This window comes from Rissa tridactyla, chromosome 4 (assembly GCF_028500815.1).
Source record: "Rissa tridactyla isolate bRisTri1 chromosome 4, bRisTri1.patW.cur.20221130, whole genome shotgun sequence".
Classification (NCBI taxonomy): Eukaryota; Metazoa; Chordata; class Aves; order Charadriiformes; family Laridae; genus Rissa; species Rissa tridactyla.
In genome coordinates this window covers 41613668-41636259 of record NC_071469.1, presented here as the reverse complement: position 1 = coordinate 41636259, position 22592 = coordinate 41613668, and the positions used below count along the sequence as shown (strand labels likewise).

Sequence of the window (22592 nt, the reverse complement as noted above, 5' to 3'; positions counted from 1 at the left end):
TTGCTCCTTTGTGCATGGCGATGTTAAGGTTTGCAACTGAATGATGGTTTGGTGGCAGAAATGAATGCATTACTGTAATCCATTAAATGCAAAGCGTCCCTCTAACCCTAACAGCCTTCAAAAGCAAAGGGAGGAACAGAACAGTGACTCCAACCCCTGTACAAGACAACTGTACAATTTACATATATATTTATATACAGTATATAAAATTCTCTTTCTTTGAGTCCCAGTGAACTCAATTTTACGTCATCAGTAGCTGTTCCAATTTTAAAAAGTCATGATTCTGCTTCCCCCCACTCTCTAAAGTATTAGATAATGGCATTGAAAAGCAATTAAAAACAAACCCAAACCAATTATTAAAAAGTGCAAATGTTCTGGGTGCCACTTCTGCTACGTTGGATGTTGCTGATGCTGCATGCATGCTCACAAGCAGCAAGGTGTCTGTCCGTCTGTCGCTGGATCTTTCTTTCCTTTGGGTTGGCTCCCGCCTTCCCTTCCTGTCTTCTGCTGCTACACCAGGCGACCTACTGAAAGGGTAGGGTGGGCAAGGGGGGAAAAGAAAACAAAACAGAAGCAGGGAAAGTGAGGAAAAAAGACAAATTAAAACCGAAAGGGCACCGGACTGATAAAGATACAGTACAGCCTCTGCAGCAGCCGCGGCCCCGGAAGGCTGAGATCCCAGAGTAAGCTGTGAGGCTGAAAACAACCAGCGGCTAATGAGACAGCCTTGCTGAAAAAAGCACCGAGTGAGTCACACGGAGCCCTACGGACTGACGCATTTTTAAACATAAACTACCACTTCCCTCTCTCTCCTCCTCCGTGGAAATGGGCATGCAGTCTGGGCAAACAACTGGTCCGACATCTCTCCCTCTGCTCTTCCACCTGCCACGGCTGATGCAGAAGCCCGTTGCCGTGAGGCTGCCCTGCCACCATCTCCCTCATGAGCCACAGCCAGCTGCCTCCTACCCCAGCAGGCAAGCAGGCCTGGAAGGAGGCAAGCACGGAGGGTGAGGGCAAGCCACCTCTCCCCACCTCTGCAACAGCACGATGCCGTGGTCTCCCTGCTCAACCGTTCTTGGAGACCTGCCTGCACCAGGCACTCTGAAGCCTACCGAGCTACTGAATCTGCGGCAGGGATACAGCGTACGTGGAGCTGGGGGGCCCAGGACCCTGCTGAGCTATTCGTGTTCCAGTGGATGGTGCGAGCACGCTGATTAGCCGGTCAGATGGATGCACACACCCTTGTGCATCAAAGCCCCTCATCAAAGGTTCTTAAATAATCAAAGCTCTTACGGGACCAGAGAAAGAGTTCTGTGGATTAATTACAGGTGAAAATATGCTGAAGAGAAGGCAGAAGAGTATGGGTCTGGATTTTGGAGAGGAGAAAGGTTACCACACAGGCCTCGGTGGTAGTGGTATGATCGCCATGATCGGCACTAATCGACATGCCCTGTCACAGGGGGTGAATATTGTCAAATGCAAAATTATTCCAAATAGCGATATTTGAAATTGACTGCACAGCTCTGTAAAAGGCGCTCACAGTGCTCAATGACCAGCTCATAAAAACAGTGGATTGACTTCAATGTCTATACAGTCAACACAGGGCGTGAGTGGGGATGACCTGCCCTACACTGGGTACCCTGAGCGACTAGGAAAGAGTTTGAAGGCCACACTATGCATTTTATAATTTTCTTTAATGCCTCCGGCTCAGCTTTTAGCAGCAGACAAAAATCAAATACATGCTCAGAACTGAGGATACACCAAGAAACATCACTATCTCAATGTGTAAGGCTTAGCTGATCTTTATTTTCAGTTCTCTGCTCAGCCCATCTCATCAGGACCAGATAAGGTACCCAGAAAGGTAAGGACGATAGCAAGAGGTATGGGAAGACTTCTGCCGTTAAGCAAACATGTAGCCTGGGTCTTTTCAACACAGAACAGTGTCTAACCAGGCATGTGTTGGAGAGCTATAAACAACAAGGGGCAGGAGAAAGACAGGCAGGAGATAACTGCTCACTGTTTCTCACAATCCAAAATGAGAAGCACACAATGAAACCATGAGGCAGCAGGACTAAAAGCAAAACAAATCAAAGTTGTTCTTTATGCCTGATGAAAGGGTGCGATTCACTGCCACAAAATACAGAGGAGAGCAGACCTTCACCAGGACAGAGAAGAGTCTTCATGGGAAATTGTCCATGGAGTAACGTTATGTAAACACAACAAATCACCTAAATCATTGCTTAGTAGAAGCAGGGAGAATAGGATAGGAGAGTGTTCATCCCATAACTGCTGTATCCTATTCTAATTTCTAAGCAATGTATTGTCTGCTCCAGCTGAAGACACAGTGCTGGACTTGGAGATGATGCAGCTAAGCTGCATGTTATTATATTCACACTTCTTATAAACAACTTCGGTTTCCAGCTGTTTCTATATTGGTATTTGTGAACACAGGAGAGCAGGGGAGAATGAGTTTTGGGGAACATGGTTATCACAGGAAAAAAAGGAAACATTTTGACAAGATACTCACTGAAAGGGTTAAGGCCTTGTCTTTTTCCATTGGGGAAACTGCTCAGGCTACCTGTAAAATCCAAGAACCATGTTAAAGGCAATAAATGCCATGGCATGACAAAGAAGCCTCCCCACTGTCTGCTGTTGGAGGGCAGGTTCAAAGGAGCTCCTCTGAGTGTGCACACAGCAAGTCCTGCCAGCACTCCTTAAGATTCACATGCAAGAGTCAGACTAATGTGCTTGAGATGAGAGATCTTAAATACCTGGTGTTGTAGTATTTGAATGTCATGAAAATCCAGAGGGCAAGAAGCAACAATTACAAGGTTAAACTAAACTGTGGAAGGAGGAAGAAGAAGAAAGGAAGGATGCAAGCAGCACCATGAAGTTTCTCAAAACGGTTTTTGCTAAGAGCAAGCAAAATAACATCATGTAGACAGGGGGCAGCCAGAAAAGTGAAGGTGTAGGTGTACAGATAGCCCAAGTTTACTAGATCTTTAGCTTGGACCAAACAAACAGCTGCCTAAAATCAAAAGACCTGAACTCATACCTGGCAGAAGGGCAGGGACAGACTGCAGAGCTGTGCCTGTGTCATGAGTGGAGCCTGACTGTGAGCAGAGGGGAAAGACCACCCAGGGAAGTGGTTGAATCGCCATCCCTGGAGGTATTTAAGAGACGGGTAGACATGGTGCTGAGGGACACGGTTTAGTGGTGGTTTTGGCAGTGTTAGGTTGATGATTGGACTCGATGATCTTAAAGGTCCCTTCCAACCTAGACAATTCTGTGATTCTATGAGATACAGACACACACACCCTACACCAGATGGAGCTCATGACAAGGGCTCTCACCTCGACAATAAACCTGTTCCTACCATGCCCTGGGTACAGACAGTTCAAGGATTACAGGAGATCTCGAAAGCATGTTACATTTCCTGCTAGCCGCTTGGTCTGATTTCAGATGAGGGATGAGCTGGAAAGGGGAACTCCTGCTCCCTGCCAGAAGCAGTAAGCCTCTTGCTGCCCTCCGCTCTGGCCCAGCCTAAGACACTTATCTTTGATTTGCGTGTGCATCTGACCTGACTGCACAGCTTGCTTTGCACATGAAGTACTTTGCGCACTGGCAGCTACAGCAAACTTATCTCTACGCAAGAGCAAGGTGAGCAGAAGCTCAGAGGGCAGGGGGGAGACCGGGGAGCCTCGGGGCCGGGGCGCTGGGCAGCAGCACAGGAGCAGAACCACTGGGAAGGAAAAGAGAGAGGGAAAGAAAGGTGGCGGTGGCTGAGTTTGAAATGGGACAGAACGCAGAACCCGTTGGCTTTAGAGATTGTTAATAAGAGAAACTGTATAAACACAGTAAGTTATCTCAAGGCCCCTGAATGCCGGCCTCTATCACCATCTGCCCCGGCGAGATCAGAAGAGCCGCTGTTGTTCGCTTATTCCTGCGCCCGTGCATAAAAAGCAGAGCCCGTTGCCAAAAGGCAGATTCCTCCAGAGCTAATTGGGACTCTCCCGGGGGGGGGGGGCGTCGGAGCCGCTCCCGGGGCCGGGCCCTGGAGGGCGCTGGTGGGCCGCGCACGGCCCGCCCCGGCCCCGGCCGCACGGGCAAGGCGGAAGCTATCCCAAAAAACCCCTTTTTACAACCAGTGCAGCTATGCCTACGGTGCGTTGCTGTGAATGAGCCCTGTTCGTCTTCGGAAAGAGGCGTGGAGGTCGAGGTAAGCTGACGGAAAAGGCAGGGAGCATCCCTGAAATGGGGGGGATGCTCCAGGCTGGGCAGGGCACGCCTTTCCAGCAGCCTGGTAGGATGGGGCTGGTCCCATGTATCTGTGATGGGAAGCGACCCCGAGGCACACCACTGTCACTCCAAATACAGAGAGAATCGCCTTGAGCTGTCTGCCTTCGATATAAACTCAGGCCAACCACATATACCTGCAGAAGGCAAAACCTTGCCAAAACAACTCTGCGCCGGGCATAAAATTGGCATGAAAGAGAGGAAGAAATATTGCAGATGGTGACAGCGGGTTACTAACATATATCTGGGACACCCTTGGGTATTATAGAGTAACATCCCATCATTCAGTAAATTCATAATGCACAGTATTTTCTCAGCCTCACAAGTACGGTCTCTTGGGTAACAATACTAGCCACACTAGATTAGGCCAAGTGTCTTTCAAAAGGAAAAGCCCCAAGGAAACCCCGGCAGCTTTCTCAGCACAATACTGATGTCCTGATTCATACTAACCATCAGTAACTTTCTTCAAGATTAAAGGCGACGAACTACAGCATCTCTACTGAGCTCCAAAGGGGGATATCTGAACAAGGCAAACAAAACCAAGCACTGAACCAGCAGAGCTCATTTACATTCTAATCTAACTGTAATTAGATGTACTCTGAATTTCCTTTTTATTAACTCAGTTATTACCTGGTCACAGTTTTCTCAGAGCCTCTCAGACTGTTTTCAGCTTTCTACCATCATTGGTCCAGAAGTCTTTCCCTGGTGACTGCTCCTTGCTACCTGCTCCCACACAGCCGCTTGCACAGCGGTGATATAGAGCATCCTCATTCCCAGAAGCCTCCCAAGCACACAGAGAATCAGTCACTTCTGCGGATAACAATAAGAAGGGTCCCGAATATCATGGAATTAAATCTGCTGTTTAGACTGTCCATTATTTTTCCTTCTTTCTGTACTATTTGCTCAGCTTCAGTAGAAAATGACATGCTGTTTAATTACACACACACACTTTTTAATTAAGACATTTTGATCCTGTTTCTGGAATGTGCTCTTGTGCTGGTGGCACAAACTGTGGCTGGGTGCCAACCCAGGAGTCCTCATGGCCTGTGAAGCGCGCCCAACACCTACCATCTGACAAGCTCTTGGATGGCAAAGCAATCACGGGATCTGAACTGGCAGAAGGAAACTTCCCGTCAGCTGGCAGAGGGACATTTCTTCACTGCTAAATCCCTTAGTTCCTCTTTGGGCATGCACAAAATGCTGACTTTGTCTTCTGAATTTGGAAGAATATAGAGGTAAAACTCAACTCCAGCATTTTGCAGTCAGCACAACTGGTATAAGCCTTGCTCAGATCGACAGTCCTGCTCTTCAAGACCACTGGACTCCAATTAATCTCGGGTCCAGTAACTTTCCAGCAAAGCTTTACAGTGCACATCTATCTCCTCTCAAGGACCCTGCCTTTTGACTAACGCATAGAGCTAAATTTGTTCTTTGATCACAGATGGTTTCCCCCCCTAACTCAGGCTGCGCAGGCTGCACTGATGAATGCTAACTTTTAACAGGCTGTAAATCAGTCTGTTTTCCTTCCACAATTCCTCAAACAGACAATCCTAGATCAAATGATGGCAAAGACCGTTTCTGGCATACTCCAAGCTACACACCCTCTCTGCCTGTTCTTCCTCAAGTTTAAGAAACCATTTGCAGGCTTCTGCAAGCCCTCAAAGGCTGGATCTATGTGGCTACTCCATTCTGAGATCCAGGAATGGCATTTTTCCATCTGAGTTGCCCCTGATAGAAACACATCTGGTTTAAGCAGAGGGGCAAGAGCTGTGTAAAGTGGCCACCAGACCTAGCAGATTTCCCAGCAAGTTTCTGGGACATCATAAGGATGGAAAAGAGGACAGGTTGCTGGCTGAATAGACAGCTATTTTCCTCACTGAAGAGCCACTGTCTGGCAGCACCCACATATTAGGTTACCACAGGCATCAAGAACCTACTGAGGAGGGGATGACACACAGAACTATGCATCTTGGACAGATTTGATCCCAAGCTGGAAAGAGCTCAGATTCAGGTTTGTCCTTATGAATATCCCAGCTGAATCCTCACACATAAATCTTATTTATTTAGACGATCTAGAGCCCAAGAGGCACGTAACAGTGCTGATTTATCCTATGCCCTGTGCTTCCTTCAAGCAACACTATTTCCACATTTGAATGGAACTGGCCAAAAAAAAAAAAAAAACCAAACCCAAAAGCAAAACACTGACAAAAATGCTTTAACATTTGTTTTCCTCAGCAACCCAAACTCTACCAAATTTGTATTAAGTTTTATTTTAAAAATCATTACAAGTGTTCAGTTTGCCTAACAGGAGGCACGCTCATGTGGAATGATGACCTCCTTCATTTTAGTCCTTAGGCTGCTGGATACCCAACCAGGATTTGGAACATCTGAGGCAAGTCCATTTGTAACGAAGTATACCACGGGGAAATGATAACTTTCCTTGCCTCCCTCCAACCATTCCTCATCCAATCCAGACCAGAAAAACGTTTCCAACAAAGCTTTTGTTGAAACAGAAACATTTCCATGAAGAGTTTTGGTTTCATCTGACTGGCAGTTTACAACTGAAAGTATGTCATCAAAAAGGTTCCCAACTAGCTCTTGGCTTGGACCCACAGTGACCTCACAGCCCCAGCAGATGTTTGGAGGCCACGGTACAGAGAAAGAAACAGAGAGCAAATACATGAACTAGTTGACTGACTGCATGCACCCATGATTAGGATAAGGGAACGCTGGAGAAGGGGTAAGCTACTGGTTATTTCTTAATTTAGAAGTTCTTGTGAATAGCAAGCAGAACAAACATGTCATCTACCACCTCACAAAAATCTTAAAAAAGATCCATCGCAAACTTGCTTACTGAACCTCTGGAGTACCCTCCCCTCAGTTCTTTCCTACTGTTAGTACCTGCTCCCTGTGCTGCCTGCCCCTTCTCCTGCTTTTTAGCCCTCACCATCCTTTAGACCCCCTTGGTCCTCTTTCCACATAACTTACCCTTTTATCTTTGATCCTCAAGGCTTCTCAGGCCTTTCGTAAGTATGTGGAGCTGTATGATAAAACAAGGTCAGAGCCCCTTTTTGCACACAATCCTGTCCTCATACAATGGAAGAAACCATGAAAGGTCAAGGCTGTGTTTTCAGCAAATAGTTGGGCAATCAGGCACTCACAACAATATCTCACTGCCTTATTTTTCCTTCACGCTGGCTCAAAGATGCACATTTTCTTCCTCCTCTCCCTTTTTTCCCCCCCTTCCATAAACTAAATTTTTGAACAGCTGGTTGGCCAAGACAGCAGATTCCAGAGAGTCTTATTCCAAGCCAAATAGCAATAAAACTCATTTGGCATATTCAGCTTATTGGGAAGGTAATAAAATTAAGGAACAGGGTTGCTATTTTGGTATGTCGTTCCTCAGTAAGGTACCAATGACTAAGAAAAAAACTTCCACTGAGCTAGGGAAGCTGAATGCTAATCACTGCTGACAAGTAATGCAACAGACTTATTACAATAACTAAGATGTTTGCAAAGAACCTGGAAGAGGCAACTTCCCAACACCCGAATGCACTGGCTCGTGCTAAACCTGAGGAAAGAACTAAGGAAAGGTTAAGCCCGGAGAAAGCAAGCTACCCACCCTTCCCAATCAACACAATGATTATAACAAGAGCTGCCCGCACAGCCAAGACACCTGCACAGGAAATTAGTTCCCTGGAATCTGCCTGTTTGCCTTCTCCTGCCAAGCAAATCTGCCCACAGTTAAGAATGACTGATAATTACTGAATTTGGGTTGAACAGTTTCAATTCATAAAATTCAAAAAACATCAACTTGGTCCAGGTCCCAACAGAAGATGAGGTGAAGATGAAAGAGGAAGAAACAGAAGCAGGATGGTCTGGTTGCTCAGGCACTAAACAGAAAGGAAAGTATGTTATTCATATGCCCTATTTCTGCCCCAGTCTTGAAGTGCAATTTAACTCTGAAAAAGGGCAACAGTACAGCCCTGTGCCTTCCTTCTGAGCTGTTCTCTTTGCGTCATCCGCTTTCCTGCATGCTGGATTTAGCAATGAAAATAAATATTATTTCTGTTAGTCAACAGGGTCTCCGGAGAAGGACTGGGTCTGTGCTGGCTCATACATCATCCAACCTACATGGCTGAGACAACAGAATATTGTTAGCAGTGCATTACTCAGAAGGGACCTGATCTGAACTACAGTTTCCAAGGGCTTCTACAGTATAAGCAGGGTCCTGGGCAAGGCTCATCTTTTTGCCCTGCTTCCATATACTGCTTAGCACAAAGGTTCATGATAGGGGATGTAAGTCAGAGCCATAACACAAATAACTACATTTGCATGGCAGGGTATTAATCCCACTCATTTTCTCACACAAACTGTGGCACTTTTGAATCATCTGGGAGAAAACTGATTCCTGAGTTCGCTGCAACTCCATGTCAAGCCTTTTATTCTCATGCAATGGGGAAAGAAAGACACTCACCTCCTTCCTTGCTGACTCCCAAACACCCCTTCAGCTCCTGAAGCGAGATTGACTTGTCCTTGTTGAGGTCACAGTAGTCAGTGAAACGTCGGGCACATTTCTTGGGCTTGGCTTTCTTCTTCACATAACGCTTGAAAGGCTTCAGCTCCCGCTTGTTGATGTCATTGCTGCTGTTGTTGTCCAACTGGCTGAAGTACCAGTGTACCACTCGCTCCTCCAGCGTGTGGCTGGGGTCTGGCTCAGAGAACCTGGAACAGAGGAAGCAAAGGCCCCCGACAAATGGGTGCTCTCACCAACACTATCAAGCATATAATGAGGAGCCAAAGCTGCTCACCGAGTAAGATGCACGCTATGCCATGTTAAAAGCAAAGGCAAAATACACACGTCTTACAATCTCCTCTTTTTAGCTGGGCTCTTTTGAGAGAGATGAACTTTTTCTAAAAATGTCCTTCAGCATTAACAAGACATGCCGAGACATTCCTTGAGACTGATACCCTCAGTAGCTCTGGTTCTCCTCACACCAGTTGCTGAAACCCTGCCTAATCCCAGAAGGATCCCCTCTAGAGGGCAAAAGGCAATCTCCATGGTCCTTTTGACCCTTGGGCTCCCATTTGAGTTACCAGCAGGAGAGCCGTGACTGTCAGCTGTCATGGTAGTTTCTGTGATAGCAACATCTAGACTTCAGAAAGGGAACAAATTCATTTAATGCAAGACACATTCATTGTTTGAAAATGTCCTTGGCAAGATGCAACATTCTTGCCGTATCTATTTATACGATCTGAACTCCTGTGCTGTATTTTCAGCATATTTAATGCTTTTCACATGGTTGATTTATACACAAGAATTCCACAGCAGACAAGCACCACAAATCCATTAAAAGCAATACTGCGGAACTGGCAACTTCAGTTTGCTTCGTTTCTTACTCATTGTGATATTACAAGTTTGACGTTAGTGGCTCACATTTTCTTTCTGTGGACAACAACAAACAGTATCAGAGAGGAGAAGAGGAGCAGGAGGAAAAGCAACAGCTGAAGATGCACAAATAGAGAATGCTGCCATTCAACGTCAAGTCATCACTGAACAGGCACTGCTATGTCATACCATTTAAGCAGTGTCAGTTGCATGCTGCAGGCAGCCAGATTCTGGTGAGAGTTTGGGGCATTCCAGCTGATGGGAAAATATGAACCCAGGTACCTTATAAAATGTACTTTAAGACTGTCATCGACCTTGTTTCAGAAACTGGTAGGATATATATTTAAATTGTCACTGAAAATTTCTTTGTTGGGAACTAGAAGGAAGAAAACTCTTTTGGCCTTCCAGTATGACCTGTTTTGCCTCTAAAATGCAGTTACAGAGCCTGAAAAATAAAAACCTCACCGTACCGCTGTGGTAATTTAAATCACTAATGAAGGGGAATCTGCAACGTGCAGAAAGCAAGCAACGGACCTTAGGTGGAGAACAGAGATCCCCATTAACCTTCTCTGATACCTTTAACAAATGAGAATACAATTTAGAAAGGTAGCCCCTATCCAGAGACATCTGTATCTTCACAACAAGTAAATACACACAGTAGAGAGCAGCAAATAAAGTGCACAACATTTTTCCCAAGGTTTTATTTGAAACTATCCCTTTCATCATTTAATTCTTAGCTGAGCAGCAGCCTGGCATTCAGTCACAGCATCTGGTCAATGTACAGTGGGATAAACACTGTAGGGGAAGAAGAAGAGGTTGGGAATAAGTCTGGCTTTGTTTTGGGAGCCAAAATACAAGGCAAACACCTGGAGCCACCTATGGATATGCAGAAATTGCAAAAACCTCCCCCCCCAGGAAGCTAAGGGAGTGCCTGGATTTTTCAGAGCCTTGAAACTGTATGCAAAGACCAGGATGACAGGAGAGAATAAAAACACATCCTGTAGCTTGTTTTTATGACATTTATGAACGCAGCCATTAGCCTCTCTCCCTTTTGGAAATGAGCTGGCTATCATTTGAAGACTAGCGTGCTTCCAACAGCCACTGGGAAGTTCTGTATTGCAAGGGACAATATTCTGCTTTTGCTGAGACAGGGGAATAAAACCTGAGCTTTTGCATGCGAGATTCCCCTCATCCACATCTTGGCCTGCCCTTTGTTTCCCAAAAGCCCACAAGTGGAGAGGCAGAAATGAAGAAAATAGCAGAGCATATTAGAACCAACAGCAGAAAGACAACAGACAGGAACAGAAGTTTCTCTCTACCTGCTGCAGAGACACTCAGAAGCAGGTCTTAAAAGTGGCGCTTTTTCAGAGGCACACCATGGAGGAGCTCTTAAGAATTACCAAGAGAGGCAATATAGCGCTCTTCAGCAATTCCATAAAGAAAACCAGGGAAATCCACAGGCTAATACAAATACATTGACTCGTGAGGTGATGATACATCAATCTTTGCCCTTTACAAACATGCTGAGAGCTCATGCTGAAAACTGCAGCATGCTAATGGAGCTAAAGGGAGTTAGTTTAACTGCTGGGATTGTAGGAGGAAGGAAGATACAGTCATTTCTGAGTTTTTACCACTTCCTGTTGGCTGGTTTGGCAGGACTACAGTTCCCAAGTTGGTTGCCTGCCCTTTATGATGCTCATCCAGAACCCCAGAACAGGAAGGATCCACATCATCTCAGTGCAGCCATATCTCCCTGGCTTATGAAATTACATGATATACTAAAGAAGGCTGAGGTTACAACATGGTATCTAACTATCTTGACTTTGACGGCTGCCCATGCAAGGCCCTTAGGCACCATCCACGAAACATGAATTGATGCAACTTCACAGCACTGCTAAGCCACCTAGCTTTGATGATGTGCCATGACAACAACCATACCTGCCCGGTCAGCTGAAATACATCTGGGGGCTGTAATTGTCCTGCAAGCACAGACTTTGCAGGATTATTCCAGGGGAAAGTCCCTCTATTGCCTCTCCTTTGCTGTTGCAAGAGAAATAAATCAGCCCTCAGATGCAAACTTCCTTTGTTGGGCTGCCTCTCTACTCATTCAGACCATAAAGGATCCAGAAAAACCAACAGAGAATAAAGCTGCCCTGTACATTCTCAACTCCCAGCAAAACAACAAGAGTGCTCTAACGCCAGTCACACAAAAATCCACTGAATTCCAGTCTCTCATTCTAGTGCTGTAACAGCCTTGTAAGACCTAGTAAAGACAGACATTGCCAAAATGCAGACAGCCTTCTCAGTCTTCTTGTGTTGACTACATTACAGCTGTACTTACTTTTCTTCCTAATTGTTCCTTTTTAGCACTCTATGGCAAAACAATCAATCCTAAAGAATGAGTGCTGGGGAAGCAAAGAGCTCTGTGTGAGCTGATATACCAAATCCAACCTGCTATTGCTGGATCGCTTCCGTACATAAGCCAGCGAGTTTAGCTCCATTATACAGCATAAGCCCACCCACAGACCAACAATGAAGAGAAGCATGTCTGTCATTAACAGCCTAGGACAGGGAAACTGCTCTCTCAGGTTTCTTACTGATTTGTTGGCATCAAGTATATCATCTCCTCTAAATAGGCTTTTGATCCTCCTCCTGTATAATGTGCCACCAGCTCCCCCATAGGAGAATACGTATTTCTTAGGTGGCTTATGCTTGGAGATACGTGGGTTAAGATACTGTTACTTTTAACAACACTGTTTTCCAGTCAAGACACACTTCCAGAGAACACCTTCATGTCATCTGGTGTAACTGGGGTACAGGCAGAAAGCAAAGAGGCTATTAAAAAACATGGACATGTACTTTTGCAGCTGCACTGAATTCTGGAGCAGACAGAGAAGAATATGCCAAAATATTAAATAGACAGCTTTAATACGCAGTTTGTAATGCTTTCCAGCCCTTGAGGCCCCTTGCAAGAAATGAGGAGTTAACTCAGTGGGAAGGAGCAGGGAAGAAGGGGAGGTATATAGGATAAAGTATACAAGAGCAGCAAATGTCAGACATTACTCAGAGACAAAACCATGTACAGTGTGCAATCACATTGTCCTCCACAGAACTGTGCTGTCAAAGTGTAATATGTCCCACTAAATTTTACTGAGTAAAACAGAAGTCCATTCCTATCAAAGCTGATCCTTTGCTCCCCGCACACTTGCAGCCCCACTGCACCCCACTGCCCAGGCTGCACAGACCCACATTACTGTTGCAGTGACAGAAAATCCTAATACAAAACACCGCTTTGAGAGAAAGCGAGGTTGCAAACTCTGAAGTACCCAGCAGATGACCACCTGTTTGAAGACCTTTAGAAAACCTATTATTTTGTAATACAAACTTTCTGTAGCAACAACAGCAGCTGAGGCAGATGGAGGGAAGGGGAGTTAAGACCAGCCTAACATCACCTAACCGGACTGCAGAGACTAAAAACCAGAGGGAGCTATTCCAGGATGAAAGAACACTGATGGACAAGAAGCTGCTAGCAGAAGCAACAGAGTAGAAAAACAGTTAGACTGGCTTCCACTCCTAAAACATAAGGTATGCTTGTAGTCGGGATATCTACAGGAGTTAAAGCTGTAAGACTCTATGACTTGAAAGTATTTTGCAAGGATGTCTGCCTTGCTTGGTGCTGTCGCTGAAGAAAGGACGGATGAGGGCAAAGGTAAAGAAATGACTGGACTGACCCTGCCAGTCAATGCCCACAATAGCATTCATGATGTCCACCAAGGTGCCTGGGGGAGTGGTGGAAAGTGGTAAGAGTTTAACCCACTGAGGTAAAATTGAAAATTGTTCTTGCTATTCTTACTGTCCTTTTGTTGTTCTTTGTGGTTGTCTATTCTAAAGTTAAAAGCTGTAATGGCAGAACACGGCTTGAATCAAAGAGGATTACTCTAATGTATTTGTTTTATTATTCTCCCTTTCCTGTAGCCAAAGAATCAAGAAGCCAACAAAAAACTAAGCTGTGTTCAGACTAAACAAAAGGGTACTACACAATCTGAATTCATTACGGGGAATGCATAATTCCTCTACAGCTAGAACTTAAGTTATCTTCCTATTACAGGCCCATTTCTTCTTCTCCTCCGGGTAAGTTGTGTATGAAACACTATGCTGAACACAACTTTTCTAAAGATTTATGGGATAATTCATTTAGAAGGTTTAAAAACCACCTCCTTCACTCCTCATTGACTGTTCAAAGATCCTCCTCTTACACAAACTCTGCTGTACCTTTAATTAGGCTAGAATTTCCATAGGAGCACAAAGAGAAGTTAGTATCCAACTTCAATTGAAATGCAATAGGAGTTGGGCATTAACTTCCCCGCACTGTTTGAAAGTGTCAATCTTTATTAAAACATGGCTCGGCTTCAGAACACCCTGGAGATGTGCTGAGCTGTGCTTGCCTGCTTCAAACTGCTCAACTAGAGCATGAAAGGGAACCTTGGGGGCAATTTTCTGAAGTACTTTTTAGGGCTATTACACGGGGAATAATTGGCAACTTAAAATGAAGGGACACAGCTGCTGTGTTACATGATAAGGATGGCTGTTGTAAGCTGCCCTTTTAACCCAAAATTCCACAGGGCATTAATATTTTTGCTGATAATATAGCAAGCCATAGTGCACATACTTTGGCAACTAAAATTCATTTCTGAATTGGCAGGGACCAAAGAGAGTTCCTCAGACCAGGGAAACCCAGGTCGGGATCCCCTTTGGTCTATTTTAGTTTAGGCCCCATGTAATATGAGTACGTTCGAATTACAAGATAGACTAAAATGTATTAAAGCAAAGGCTAAATTTTAAAAAGTGCTGCTCCTATTATACAGGATTTGTATGTGAACAATTTCTACTATGCGTCTTTTCAAAAAGTATACCAAACACTGGTTAATAAACGAATTTCCTACAAGCGCTCCCTTAATTACTTTGAAAACATACAGTAACAAGATGTGCCTTGGAGTTATTACATAAACTTAAAATTAAGAATGAATTTTACCAGAGATTTTCTGTTTCAGAAGCCTAAATGAAGTCTACTTGCCTATTTTGCTGTAATATAAACCAGGGCCATGAGGAAGGGAAGTCCTCATCTCATGTACATTATTGTAAAGCAAGAGTAACTCAATTAAAGTCAATAGCTTTGAACTTGCTTAAACGAGACAAGACCTATAAGGGATTACAAGGTTGTTTTAAGCATGCCCAATAAAAAAAAAAAAAAAAAAAAAGTCTTATCAGGTTTTACTTACATGGCCTGCAGCAATCCAAGTTGCACAGCCTCACTTTGCTGCTACTAGATTGTTTTTCTGTGTGCCAAGTATAAAGCGTGCAGTTTAGCACAGCTCAATGAGGTATTTAAAATGCAGATCTCTCATTTCTCCCCATGCTCCTCCCTCCTGCCCCCCCAAAAAGCTAATACGGACATTAATTGCAAAGCCACAAATAGCTTTGCAGCATAAATAGGTAAAGTCTTGAAGATGAAGACAGTCTGCAAATGCAAGAAGTTTTCAGTGCACGTATCCAGATTCAGACTAAAGGCCGCAGGGTCATCTAATCTGATTTCCTGTAGATCATACTCACAGAATGTGAATCAAATTACCCTTAAGAGCATAATTCAGGTTTGACTAAAGCAAGTCTTTCTGAAAGGCATCAGGCCTAAGATGAAAGCTTTAGAGAGAGGGAATCTGTCACCTCCCTCATGACTTCATTCTGCCTTAGAATTGCCCTTGCTTTAAAGAAATTTTGATCACAAGTTTGTTTAAATTCAGCTAATCATGTTCTTCCTTGCTAGACTAAAGAGCCTGCAAAGCTTTTGTTCCTCTGGAGATACCCAGATTATACAAAATCGTCTTTCAACCCTTTTTTTTTTTTTTTTTCTTTCCTTTAATACCCTAAGGTAGGCTGAGCTCCTTACGATTCTCACTGTTAGGCTTTTTCAGCCCTTGACAGTTTGGAAAGGCTCTGCGTTTGGTCCCATATTTTAATGTTGGTGCTAAAGATGCATATTGTATGCCAGTATCATCTCTCTGCTGCCACAGAGAAACAGGAACACTCCTTCCCTTCCCTAAAACTCCTACTTGCTGCTTCTCAGATTGACTAAAATACATAGGACAATATATGGGGCCACCCGACACGGCTTGTTGCCTGCCTGGCCTGCCCTCTGCAACAGGCATAAGCTTTGCTGGTGATACGTTAAAAATTTACCTTAGATCATTGGATGCATTTGTTCAAACTCTAAAAAAGGCCCAGGAGAATGAAATGCTGAACACTGTAAAGGAAGAGAAAGAGGGAGGCTACAGAGGGAACCAGTGCATGTTTAAACACAGAACCTGTTCTGCCATCATTATGGCAAAGACGGAGAAGAGCCTGCTTGCCTCACCAATAAGAAAACTGACATTAAGATATTAAAACTGATATGACTGACATTAAGAAAAATCAAATAGCCAGATCTCCAGCTTTTCTTTTCAACATGACCTTCTCAGCAAACCTGGGCCAAGGAGATACAGGATTAGCACTGTCATAAATCCAGTATTTTGTTAGTTGTTATGTCTGGAAATGAATAAGCACTACGATTAACCCTATAGGTAAAATATCCCTTCATCTTGGAAAAGAGCTTTCATTTCCAGTGCCAAAGTTAGGTCACCCAGACAATTTCAGATACTCCTGAAGGGAGGACTGGGGACATTCCTCCCCTTGGAAGACTTGGAAAGCAGGACTTATTGCAGAGACAGCTTCCCAACTCTGCAAACTCATAAGAAATGAAAGCTGTACTGATTAAATTTTTATGTAAGTACCAAAAATTCCTTGAAATGCTTTTTTTTGCAAAATAAATGGTCTCATCATGGCATGGTGGGATGGAAAAACTTGACGCATGTTCTTTGGGGTATGCGCTTAGCCTGGCTGATGCACATGGAAGTTTATGCCAGAGCAGTTTCCTGAATTTAATCATGGCTGCGGGCAGGCAGAGTATTTGGGTGGTAGCAGTCTTTCGCCTCACAAAGGACAGCCTGCTAAAAGATTTCTTTTTCCCCTTGCAACTGGGCTGCTGACACTACAGCTGAAAATAAATCAACATGACGACTGTGTGAAGAGCTGGGCAGTGAAAAATTCTACCAGAAAGGCTTCTATTGAAAGCTGAGAAATACACAAAGCTTGGGGAACATTAGGAAGCAAGCCTGCTGGTTTATAGAAGTGCAGTGGGGGCATACATCTCTGGTCTCTACAATATTGGTTTATATTAAGCTTTATTTTAAGACTGATGATTACATTGGCTGGGTTTCAGTCCCAATGCCAAAGATGCCAAATTAATATCAAATACTCTCCAGGGCTTCCCACCACCCCTACCCACTGCATTTGAACCATGCAAATTACACAGAATTGACACTGGAATGCTTATAGCTGGGAGAGCAGAACTTATTTCCCATCCTTGGGGCATTTTTCATCCTGTTTATATGAATACAGACATGCTAGGCGTATACTGCTAATTCGATGGGTTACAGAATATTCAGTGTGCAGGCACTCAGCCACTGGCCTGATTTGTAAGGTCCAAATGCGAAGTTAAAACCATATGGGTTCAGAGGCAATCCATACTGAAACCAAGAGGAACAGAGGTGCCACCCAAGAAGTTTTTTGTCCTGAGTAGTCAAAGATGGCACTGCTTCCTTCTGCATTTTGAAAGAGGAAAGCAGGGGATCAACATTACTCTCAATACGCTGGAGCAATACCCACAGAAGTAACACATGTACAGAGGCACTTCCTTCATGTCTACACCCCTATGAACGCCCATTAGTTGCTGTGGCATCTGTCCGTGCTAAACTAGCACTGACTGCCTTTAAAGTCAGGGGAATCCAGAATCATAGAAGCCTTGCATAGCCAAGGCAATATAGCACTTCTTTTAAATCCATCACAGTCCGTTCTCAATGGCCTGTCCTGCCACAGCATCGCAGCTGCTGCACTAAGGGGATTTGCTGTTACCAAGCAGAAGGGGGAGACAAGACCTCAGCTTTTCTCCAGTTCCCCAGAAACGCAGACTTCTGCCCACCTCTTCAACTGGCCTGACCTGCTGCTCCTTCCAAGAGGGATGAGCAGGCAGCTGGTCAGAGGGAAAGGCCATGAAAAACAGCTCCTCTCATCATCGGCAGGCTGGCTCCAGCTCCACAGCAAAACCACAGCACTGGTACTGCCAAGAATTTGGTTCGCATTCTTCACTCCCTGTGGTAGCCACTAGGCCACACGGTCTCCTTCAATCCATTTGCATTTTATTAGGTCTTTTCATGCACCGGGGGACAAAAGAACAAGCCACTTCCTCCCACTGAGCTCTCATTTCACACTTCAAATGGGCTATACTAACCTTTATGGTGGAGCAGCTGCCAGGGAGGAGGGGCGGAAGGAGGCAGGGCTAGGATGACAGGACCAAGCAGCATCTGAAGATGCAGCCTCAGCTCCTCTCCCAGCAACCCAGAGGAACCCAAACCAGTGCAGAGCAACACCTTTCCCTCCCGCCCCCACCTCAGAGGCACCCAGAGCCCTGCAGCTACCTTGGTGGCATTCAGCGCCAGTGCTCCCTGGACTCACCTCCCACCCCCAGTAGGGGCTGCTGAGTTAATAGCCTGTACCATGTCCGTAGTCAGAGCATCAAGTAAGCTTGTAATAAATTCAACTTTCTTCCCTTCTGGGCAGCCTGCAGAAAGAAAAGAGGAGGTTTAATGCAATAACACACAGGATTTGTCTCCTACCCCAGTTCAGCAAGGATCAGCCAGAACCTCCTTTGTTTGTAATATGGCAGCCATCATCACAGTCCCTAAGGAAAGGCAGAAGAATCCCTCAGTGGGTTTCTCTGCGTGGTAATTTGTCCTGCAGCTTTTATCCAGGCACACACAGGGTCACCAACAATATCTGGCAGGAAGACCGTGTGGTTAGCTTTATGGCCTCTCCCAGTTCTCTACCAGAATAACCACAGGGATGTGCTGGAAGCGCCTGGCAGAAGGGAGTTCCCATGGTGACACTTGCAGAGAAGTTTGCAAAACAACTCATTACCTCCTGGGTCATCTTCCTCTGTAAACATGGCTGTTCTGAGCGCCTAACTGACAGCTTAAAGCTTCCCAAAGCACGGGCCAAAGCAAGGACTGCTGCTTGCACTCTCCTCTTCAGGCACAGAGAGCATTGCCTGCCAGCAGCTACCACAATAATTCAGTTCTTTGCATGATCACACTGCATGGGAAATACATCAAAGTCAACACGTGGTAATCACCCCCAGTCACTCCTGGCTTAAGGAGGACAAAGTGGGCTGACGACGAGCTTGGTAACCATTTCCATTACTTAGTGCTGAGGCTGTCTAGTTCCCCACCACCATAACCGCAGACTGACAGGGCCTCCTACCCCTAACAGTGCCAGCCTGTTATGACACAGCTGAGACGAAATTCTCCATCTCCTCACCTTTATGAGGCAATCTATGCCATTTCCTTGTTTCTTAAAGGAGCAAAAGCATGCTTCATTTACTACCATATTAATAATCTAACAACTGCTCTAGCCTACCAAGAAGTGAACATACTTAACTTCAACCCACCACCTCCAAAGCTATTGTCCAAAACCCGTCACCCCCCATCCTATTACCTTCTTTTGATGTGACAGAAAAGCCATCACCACATCCCTCACCTCTTCTCTTTCTCCAAACCACCATGCACTACAAATCAGTAAGCTGATTAAGGCAGACGACATCAGAAAACAGCCCGCCCCAGCAACATATAGCAGTGTCAACACTTTCTGCTTTTCTCGGACAGAGAAGCACGTGTACCCCAAACAGAGCACCAGAAACTTACTGTAATCCCTCGACAGCTGAAAGCAGCTTGCAAATTGATCTGAAAAAATTCCCTCCTTTGCAGTATTACAGGCTCTGTTCTCTGCAATAGCTAACCAACAGTCCCTCGCCTGTCTCCATACTATGTGCATTACACACACGCACACCCCTCAGCACTCGTTTGGCACATGGTCCAGAAAATGTCAGCATTGTAATGGGTAAGCTGCTATGGCAGCCAGAGTAGACCACTCACTTAAAGGAGCTTTTTGTTGCAGTAATGAGAAGGTTGAAAACCCGTTTGCTAGAAGTCATCTCCCTGGGGCCTCAGCATCTCACCGTCTGCAGGAATTAGCAGCGTGCCATTTGCTATGTGCAAGCAACACTTTCCTTCCTTCTTTCTTTCTTTCTTTTGGCCACAGCCATGACACAGCTTGTGAAGAGGGTATGTGTAGGTGTGCAAGGATCTGGACTTATGTCTCCCCAACCTTGTCCTCTGCAAGGTCTCTTCACACAGGCCAAGGTGCACACTGCCTGCAGCACTGGGAGTCTGAAGAATGGGAGAACCTCTAGAAGAGGAATAAGGTATGGGGTCCCCCTTACAAAACTGAGTGCAAATGGAATGATCAGACTCAAATTAAAGCAGCGGTTTTTCTTAAAATTCAGTTCTGCTAAGAAACAAGAGGGAAAGAAAGCAAAAAGAAATACCCTCTCTCACTCCCTGCAGTTCTGGGCTCACCAGTGAATTCTTGCATCCAAGAGCAGCTAATCAAACAAACCTCAGGTCTGCATCAAAAGATCATGCAGCACAGCATCTCTCAGGCAGACAAACCAGGATCAGATCCTCCATCTCCTAGTCTCTCCATAGACAAGGCTATTTTCAGTGACAGGAACCATCATGCCAACCAATGCAGCCAACCACAGAGCTGGAAGTTTACTCAGGCACAGAAGAGTGGCTTGAGCTGAGAGGGGAGCTCTCATGGAGTCTGATGCTGGGACCAGACCACTAAGGTACACAGCACTGTGCGTCCTCTTCTCTGTCAAGCAGTTCCAATCCCCTTGTCCAGCTGCCGCTGCAGTGCAGAAGGGGAGGGAGAAAGGAAACGAAACCATTCTGTCTTCCTGAGAAACCAGAAATCTCAAAGAAAAAGCCCAAGATCAAAGGATTTTCAGAGAGGAGTTCTGGAGAAGCAGGGTGGAAATGCAGGGAGAGGCAGTAAAGCAAGGGGAGAAGGGGATGGGGAAGAAAGGAAAATAAGGTTATTCTATTTTAGCGTGATTTCCTAAGGAAATGAGTCTTAATGCAATCATTTAGCTGGTTTCCCTCCTCCTACCCTCCAAAGTAATACTTGAACCAATTGGCCAATTTCATCCCAATGTGAGAGGGAGACAAATAGGAAATATCCACATCACTTGTGAAAATGAGGAGCTGCACAGAAAAGAGCCCCACTGCGGCCCGAGCTGCTAAGCAGAAAGCTACAGGGCCCAAGGTCAGGAGCCAGCAGGATGAGAATTAGGAGACACAAAAGGCAAATCTGGAACAAATCTCATTTCCTTTGCTAACTTGCTCAGGGACAACTCACTTTATGCTAGCCCTAGAAAAGGCCAGGAGAAAATGGTGGATCCAGAGCTACCAGCTCTTTCTGCAGAGTTCTTGGTCTCTACCAAGGGACCGTGAGGGACCCAGTGTAGCCTCTGTTTTCAAGCAGTCAGCCCTCACCCAGGAGAGCAATGGCTGACCTGTCAGTGAAGGCCCCCAGGCAGGTAGGAACGCATTTTTAAGAACTGCACAGACACCTATGCCCAGCACATCTTCCTAGCAGAAACAAGTTAGGCACACAGTAAATTATGGCTTGTTACTCTGTTAAGGGGGGGAAAGCAGAATATAAAACAAGCAGTAATGGGAGATAAAGTGGGTCCTAGGCATAAAATGAGGGATAAAGTTCAGCTAAATAAGAAACCAGCACTAGTTAAGGGACCTTAGTGCACCAGGAATGCTGCCCTGCCTGGTCCGTGCAGTGTCAGAGAGCCAGTTGGTCCACTGACAACTGCCACCTGTGTCCTCTTTCCTTGCTAAGGGGACACCAAGTTGCTGAAAAGCTCTGCTAAATGGAAAGGATCCTCTCCTGGCCAGGCTTTGAAGAAGAACTTTCAATGCTGAGTCCGTTCTTTCCCCAGGGGACCTCTGGGAATCCAGGTTTCTTTCCTGAAAATTCTGATCCCGACACTCCCAGCCCTTTCCAGTTCACTGCTGCAACTGGAGGTGATCCAAAATAACAAATAAAACCCATGGTAAAACATGCACAGTGAGGGAAATCCCCCATCTCCTCAACAATATTCTTGGCCTCTTAAGAGTCCCAAGGTAAGAAAAGGAAGAAGGCAGAGACAGGATCTTGTTCCTCGCTGACCTGGAAGTTCTCTGTCCTTGAATGGATCATCGATCTCTGTGCTCTTCGATCTGGCATCGCTTTCACACACTGGGGTCTCATAGCTGAAAAAGGAGAACAGCAGATGCTAAACTATGTGATATAGCTTTAGCGTCATCAGATGGTTGCAAAGGGCTTGTGTCTTATCTGCTTACTGTAGGGGAAACCAATAACCTGCAGAATAAATGTTATTCTCAAGCAGCTGTCTGCTTATAGACAGTCAGCAGCAGCAGCGGAGAGAGAAGGAAGAGCGCACTCTGAAGTCCAGTGCCAGCTACCACCAATCCAAACCCACGAACAGCACAAGCCCCTCTTCCAACTCTTGTGGGCACAGGCTGAACTTTTTTTCCAAAGCTGTCCACGCTCTGCAGAATCACTGTATCTATCAGCGTTTAGGTCCCAACTCCTACTGGCTTGTTTTTATAACTTGCTGCACCCACAATTTGTTTCCAAACCCCAAGTTAGAAAACATTCCCTAGGTAGTTTTAAGATACAGACTAACTTAAAGAAAAATCTATCACTGACTTAAAAATCTCTCAATGCACAACCAAGCAGTCTTCTAAATCTGTATTGGTCAAGTTGCTGCAGCATGGAAACGTAAAGCAGAGGATAATGCAACAAAGACACGTGTCTTTTCACTGTTCACACCCCTGATCTA

General features: G+C 45.2%; 1 protein-coding gene across 4 annotated transcripts in view; it reads right to left on the bottom strand.

The window, feature by feature from the left end:
- Nucleotides 1–261: 261 nt before the first annotated feature.
- Nucleotides 262–22592, bottom strand: part of SMOC1 (SPARC related modular calcium binding 1) — a 130777-nt gene continuing 108446 nt past the window's right edge. For 2 of the 4 annotated variants that reach the window (XM_054199599.1, XM_054199600.1), the window contains exons 9-13: nt 21917–21999; nt 18290–18395; nt 8774–9021; nt 2528–2578; nt 262–527 (exon numbers count right to left, since the gene is read on the bottom strand). In XM_054199599.1, the coding sequence (XP_054055574.1) occupies nt 511–527; nt 2528–2578; nt 8774–9021; nt 18290–18395; nt 21917–21999 (505 nt within the window). In that variant the 3' untranslated portion in view covers nt 262–510. The remainder of the gene's footprint in view (nt 528–2527; nt 2579–8773; nt 9022–18289; nt 18396–21916; nt 22000–22592) is intronic. The other 2 variants (XM_054199601.1, XM_054199603.1) reach the window with 2 other exon arrangements.